Below are 7160 nucleotides of genomic sequence, written 5' to 3'. Positions count from 1 at the left end.
CTTGCACTAGATTGATGTGACCGTTCGTTTGCATCAAAAAAAAAAAAAAAAAAAAAAAAAAAAAAAAGAAAAGAAAAAGAAGAAGAACAACAACAAATGAACATTATATCCCTAACAGTAATCAAACGATCACCAGTAAGGAGGTATCTGAATATTCCTGACATCGGTTCCTTGGCCTACTACCCCGACACCCCAGCTGGGTTATCCATACCTTGGGGGATCTGAATCAGTTGCTCCGGTGGGCCTCGCTACCAGCGAAGGAATCCGAGAAGTCGAAATACGCAGAGAGAAGGGTATCTTCCTCAGCCATCCTCGGTCAATGGATTAGAAATCTAGAAAAGACTAAAAAAAGGTGAGGGGTTTGGTAGAACGGGAGATCAGTTAAAGAGCAAATAAAGAAAAAGGATCGACATTTCTGTCTTCATTTATGAAGACAATGCCCTATCGTAATCACAAATATATTTAATTCTAATGATGACTTTCCCAACAAAACAAGGTGAAATGCAGTGTAGGAACTAGTTAAGGAGCTGGCCCATCGAGCCGGCTATCCTTAGAATGATCCTATTCCAAGACGGTCAATAGGAAGGGGGGGATTAGATATCGCAGAGCTTGGAGATAACCTGGAGCCGGGTTTAAGGGTTTACCTGGAAGGATGCTCATTGGTATCTGACGTTGTTTGGGCATCCATCAAGTATATAGCAGGAAGGCAAGTTCCTTTCGTTTTTTACATCATTAAGATGAGACAGCCCCTCACAAGCGCCATTACTGTGGCACATGAACCTTAACGACAAAGTTCCTCGTGGAAATTGCAAATAAGCTGCTATAGTTCATGCACCTCCCATTAGGACTAAATAAACTTGCAGATATAGGGCTCTATCACTCAGCTCATCCGTTGTCTACATGAAAAATTTTCCAGTTGCGAATTAACTTTTGCAACCTACCACAGGCTGCTGTCATGTACGGTTCGAAAGAAAGCTTGGCTTTTTGACATCATACTAGAGAAGAGCTCGCAGCCTCATCTCCAAGGGCCGCACTGCTGCCTTTGCCCGCTCCTTTAGCATCTACTTCCCCTACTCCACCCAGGTCTAGCCATGGCTGCCAGATGTCGCCAAGATCCGTCTTGTGGAGGAATTTCAGATGGAGTCCTGGTTCCACACCTAGCTCCTCAGGCAGAAGATCCTCAAATAGACTGTCTCCATCATTTGCTCGAGATCTCCAAGAACGCTGAACTAAGCTGGCTCAAGGAGAGGGTCGAGCACTTCAAGGCATAAAACAAAGAGCTGTGACTCGATGTAGAGAGCTTGCGATCCAAGATTGAGGATGAAAAGGAAGGCCAACACAAAAAGAGGATCAAAGAACCGAAGGTGAAGATCAAGGAGCTGAGCTCTAGTGAGTCGAGGAGGCTCTATGGCAGGTAGTAGAGATCGACAAATGCCTCTTGCCCTAAAGGTTCTAGGGGATCATCGACACTTCAATGAGAACAAATCTTCTCAAGAGCTTGAGAAAAGGTCCACATTACTTCATATCAAGAGGGTCAGAAGCGGGAGCCCAAGGATTCTGAGGCGGAGGGAGCGGAAATGGGAAGGACCCAACGACCTCGTAGTGAAAGGCCGGCTTTGAAATGTCGAGATTGGATACACCCAGCCTGGCCCCAATAAACAAAGACTCTGTATTTAAACTCAAGAGAAATTTTTTGTTCACCGTGGGTGGTGCGGAACACACGCATCGCCCGTGGTGACTAACGCACGGGACTGGAGCATGATGCGTAAAAAAAAAAAAAATTTCTTCCAATCTCATGCATGGGTCAATTATCACGAACGGTATGTATGGTTCTGTACCACCTACGGTACATAAAGAATTTCTCTTCAATCCAAAATAAACCTCAAACAATTCAAACCTAACCTGATGCGATAGACTTGAGCCGGTCTAAACCCATTTCCAGCCAAAAAAAAATAGGGCTAACCATCTCCAAATCTCTAAACTAAGGCTAGTCATTGAATGTGATCTACAACCTCTAAATTACTTCAAGAAGATATTACTTGAAAATTCCTAATGCATAAATAATAGATATTTCTAAATTATAATAAATAATTTAAAAATAATAAACCACATCCAACGACACCAATTCTTAGTGGCCTAACTCTGGGATCGTCGGATCATGACTGACCTTGTTAGGCCTATTCTGTGAGTGCTCATATACATACATACTGATACAAGGATGTTTATTTTATTTCTAGGAAATAACCAAAACATATATAAATAATAAAAATACCATAACGGACGTACCAGTATGGAATAGTTTTGACGTTTGGTAGATGTAATTAATGCATTAAAAATGAAAAAATACCGAAAAAATTATTCATTGCATTTGTCAAATGACAAAAATGCCTCCATGCATGCACAACTATCTAATGCAACATACTGGGGTCACTTTTATCATTTATAAGTAAGACTAAGCTGCTTGTTCCTTGGAAGCTGATCAGCTATCTATAGAATCATGATACAAAGAACAGTTGCGATTTGGAAATGAGTTCTGAAACTGAGGTGGCACTCTAGGTTACGGAGAGATTCTAGCACTAGTATTTAAGATTATTTCATGAAATGGATGAACTCGAACTCAGATGGCTACTTATATATCAGATTGTTATCTACTTCAGCAGCATGGTCCTATCATCAAAAAGAAAATTCTACTGAAAAAAAAAGACATTCTTACAATTTTGTATCTATAAGAAACAACTCTATAACTGATACAATAGAACAATTTGACTAAAATATGATAATTGTTCTGACTTCTCTCAGATATTCAAATTATTCTAAAAGTCTAAATGTTTGGTCAAATGATGATATTAACTAAAAAAGATAAATACTAATATACAGAACTTGATATTCCACAATCATACTCCAGTTCTATGATCTCCTGAAAGAATGAGATAAAAGAGAGCTTTTGATTGTTTATAACAGCTACATCTGGGGAGTGGAACCCCTGTCTGCCCACCACCACTCCCCACCCCTCCCCACGCCACACCCCACCCCCCCTCCCCCACCAGGGGAAAGAAGAAAACTCATTTTCAGAATTCGGACAATCTTAACTAGTTCTGTATAAGCAAAAGAAACCGGCGGTAATTGCTTACCAAGGTGCACGTGGGATTTCAAATGTTGCTTCCTGAAATTTCTTCTTCATCATCCTAAACCCTCTCTGGCCCTTTTCTGTCCAGTTGAACGAAGTGTTACTTTTGAGCATGTCTTCTATAAGGGAAGATTTTAGTGCTGGCTCCTTTCCAACAACATCCTCATAGTCTGCAGAAAATGCTTCACTAGTGAGTCTGTTTATTTTCCACTCACTTCATGACTGGGACGCTAAAAACGATGTAGATATTACATCATACACAGGCAAAGAAATATGTGGATTTGAAACTAAAACCACCAAAATAATTGCAAGGATCTTGGAATTACATTTTTTTCTTTTTTCAACACCTAAAATTGTAGGTTAAACACAAAAATAGATGCAGATTTCAAAGGCAATGTTAGTAGGCTTGAAGACATCCAGAAGAGGGAACAGAAGCTCATGTATAGTTCCATAGCAGGTCCACCCCCCAAAAACACAAAACATTATCACACTATTTTCCAGACTAAAAAAAAATAATTATCTGGCACCAAGATTTAGAGCATGTGACTAAGAGGATGCCTGCTTTGAAACCCAATTATATGAGTCAAGGACAATAGCTTGAACAGCAAAATAAGCAGGGAAATAGTCTTGAAAAAAAAAAGATCCTGCTGAAGAGGTGGGAGTCCAGTATTTTTGTTCTCCATCTGAAATCAGCATGGACAACATGAGCAACACAGGACAGTTTCATTATCCTCAAACTTCTGGCAGGTAACATATGCCATTGACATTATTGTGCACCCCTTAATGGAAATTGATTTCTTCCAGCTTTATCTAACTTTCACTCACAGTGGATCCACTTTCTGGTTCACATCAAATTTATGGACGAAAAAAAATTGAATGCTAGGACAGAATTTTAGTGGCAGCCCTTAAAAATTCATTAACTCTGTTTTCCATCTCATTATGCAACCAAAAGTCCATTCTGAATTTTGACGGTAATCGACGTGTTTTGAAAGACAACTAAAATGTCAGATTACCTCCATCAGAATTCTTCATGAATTCTTCTATCTAAAGGTGACCCCTACTTATTGGTGATTTTTTCTAATTAAAAATTGGTAATATTTGAATCCAGATGAGCTTCATTTTCCCCTCCACCTATTAACTTTCTTGATTTGCATTATTCTAACAAATTCCAGGTTATAATATCTCCAAGCCTTTCTGTCTGGAGGCTGTGAGTCCTGTGCACTCATTGAAACTTTTTCTATGCGAATCATTTATCAGCGTTTCAATCTTGCTGATAGGTTTTATCAGCTTCAGTTTCACTCCTAGTTGATTTTTTTCCCCATCTGATAACCTGGGGTGCAGCACCTTCTTCAGAAAACATGTCCCATTGTGCTTCCAACCTACAGTTCAAACAAATTTATCTCTTCCAACCATATGTTTTAGCCAGCAACCTAAGATTGGCTATAGCTATACTTTGCATTGTTTCGTTCCACCATAACCATAACAATCCATCCTTGTCCAACTGAAGATGTTTTCTTTTGTTTTAGAATCCTTAAATCAAAGATTCCAAGATACAACAACTACATGTAACCATACAACCAGCTAGCAAATAATTATTCTATCATTCAGGAGGCTACTTAGATGCTCCTGCTTCCTAATTCTTTGAGCAAGTAATTGGATGTACAAGTTTAATACAGTAGCTCTATATGCAACTTTCCGTAAGCAATAGTCTCTCATATATTAAGCGACTACGTTGGTAAACAATGAATGCAGGAATACAACTTGCACAATCTAATATAATTCCATCTGGAAAACAAATGGTTATGCACAAAATAGATTGACAATAAATTATAAACCATTTTAACACATGCAAAAGGTTATCCAGATGAGAAACATAAAAGATACTGAAATGCAACTACAATGCAATACACAATAATAGCCATCTAAAAAATAACTACAGACCATGCACATGGAAACATCACAGGTTCATATGCAGAAGTGGGGTATCTAAATTGAGATGACATCACAGTTAACAATAAGCAACTACACTGTATGAGTTGGATATGAACCTGTACTCACCTGAAGACTTGGGAAGCTTATAATGCACTTTTAGAAACCTAGATGCTACTTCATCTTTCTTGTGACATAAAACTCGAAGTAATGTTTCAGCACCATTTGCACATCTTTGCCCAGGTTTTTTAGATTCAGGATAATAGGAGATTTGTTCACTTGCACTTATCAGCATCTCAATAATGGAATTTGTCTGAAATAAGAAGTTAGATATATTCAGAAACACTCAAGGAATAAGCTATAAAACATCCAAGAACTGGCAGACCTTCAGGGCATACAAATCTACGATCTGTTGAGCTAATCTTGCTTCCTTCTCAACTATAACATGAGGGAGGCCTTGCCCGTTTGCTATAAAAAAATCCTAGGAAACAGATCTTCCCGTCAGAACATAAAACAACAATGTCAAATGACAAGGAAAAAACTTTGACAAATAAATCAGTTTGAAATAATGGATTTCAAAACAGCACCCAAACAACTGATTATCAAATGATCGATAGAACAGCATGACACAATTATAAAAAAAAGAAATACCAGAAATGGACAAAGATGGAACAAGAGAATACAATCACTTCAAAACATCTTACATAACACCTTTATATATGTCATTCTTTATGCAACAAGAAGCCAAGAATACAATGCCAAGAATCAGCCACAATAACCTTATGGTTTGTCTTGTTACTTTTAGGTAGCTCCAGATGAAATAGGTATTCTTTCTAGACTAAGATTATCTATAAGAACATGCAACAAGCACATAGGAATGACTCACTATCATGTACAAAAGATGGCACCATATTCACATTCAGGTTAATCGGTGGGTATGATGTTGAAATTGGTAGAAACCTTGCAGGAAACCTTCAAGTACGAAAACAATTAATTTTGTGTATTCATACATACATATACATACACATATAAATAAATAAATATGTGTGTGTGTGTGTAGCAAATTCTGTTTATAGAACAGATCTCATAGTCATATTCACTAGCATCTCTAGTATATCTGCTCAAACTTTAGAGTATCTTTATGACATCTCAAATATTTGATTTGCTACAGACATGACCACATCATTGGAGAACATCTTTTCCTTGGAGGACAGAACAGTGCAAACTACAAAGGCAAACACAATTAACAGCAGCACTGAAAAGGTGAGAATGTTGAACAATTTTTGCTCCCTTAAATCACCCCTCATAAGTAACATACATCACATAACTGTAAAAGCATGCTTCAGAGAGTATAAAAAATCTTGTGAGATGGACTACAATAGCACTTAAATGAAAGATAATAACTCAGGTGTCCTCTACTTAATATTTAAAATCCCAATGACAGAGTGCAAACACTGCACAGACATTATGATAGCAATTTAGCAAATGATCACTTAGCAGTCTTTATGTCAAGATTGTGATCCAGAATGTCCTATGCAGAAGTTCCTTTTCTTCTTTACATTGAGAATTTGCAGATTAGAAACCTCCAATACCAAGAAAGATAATGATCGCAGACAAATCCTAAACTTCCAAGAACAAAGGTTCTAACAAGAAGAAACAAACGACTATAAATATCTCTACTATAATCTCTAAAATAAATCCAATATAAATCCTAATAAAGTAGACTAAAACATCATAGACAACATAGCTTATATTTGTTTTTCAAACAAAATGTCATTGATCGGTGTGAAGGATTCTAGATATAAATGTGCATTTGATGGAATGCTTACCTTCAAGACATTTAAATCTTCTTGCATCATTGTCACATCAGACTCAGAAAACACACGGGATGGGCCTCCATCCAACAATACCCACACATATCCCTCCTGTTATGAGAAACATAGAAAGCATCAGATCAAAACAATGTTAATGATTCACTATTTTATTGCCTAATGAAGAAAAATACCTACCATTGATGCTTGATAAATGCTTGAAACAACTTGATCCCTAAGTGTCTCAATGATTAGATCACATATGTAGTCAAGAGCCTACAACACAAATTTAT

The 7160-nt window shown here is 37.5% G+C and overlaps 1 protein-coding gene across 14 annotated transcripts in view; it reads right to left on the bottom strand.

The window, feature by feature from the left end:
• Window positions 1-78: 78 nt before the first annotated feature.
• LOC105054121 (protein unc-13 homolog) overlaps window positions 79-7160 on the bottom strand; it is a 71041-nt gene continuing 63959 nt past the window's right edge. For 11 of the 14 annotated variants that reach the window (XM_073245460.1, XM_073245456.1, XM_073245461.1 and 8 more), the window contains 6 exons: window positions 7066-7143; window positions 6886-6981; window positions 5442-5537; window positions 5186-5369; window positions 3132-3297; window positions 79-342 (listed from right to left, as the gene is read on the bottom strand). In XM_073245460.1, the coding sequence (XP_073101561.1) occupies window positions 333-342; window positions 3132-3297; window positions 5186-5369; window positions 5442-5537; window positions 6886-6981; window positions 7066-7143 (630 nt within the window). In that variant the 3' untranslated portion in view covers window positions 79-332. Of the gene's footprint in view, window positions 343-3122; window positions 3298-5175; window positions 5370-5441; window positions 5538-6885; window positions 6982-7065; window positions 7144-7160 lie in introns of those variants that run through there. The other 3 variants (XM_073245458.1, XM_073245463.1, XM_073245464.1) reach the window with 3 other exon arrangements.

This window comes from Elaeis guineensis, chromosome 11, assembly GCF_000442705.2.
Source record: "Elaeis guineensis isolate ETL-2024a chromosome 11, EG11, whole genome shotgun sequence".
NCBI classification, from domain to species: Eukaryota; Viridiplantae; Streptophyta; class Magnoliopsida; order Arecales; family Arecaceae; genus Elaeis; species Elaeis guineensis.
This window is presented reverse-complemented; position numbering and strand designations above follow the sequence as displayed.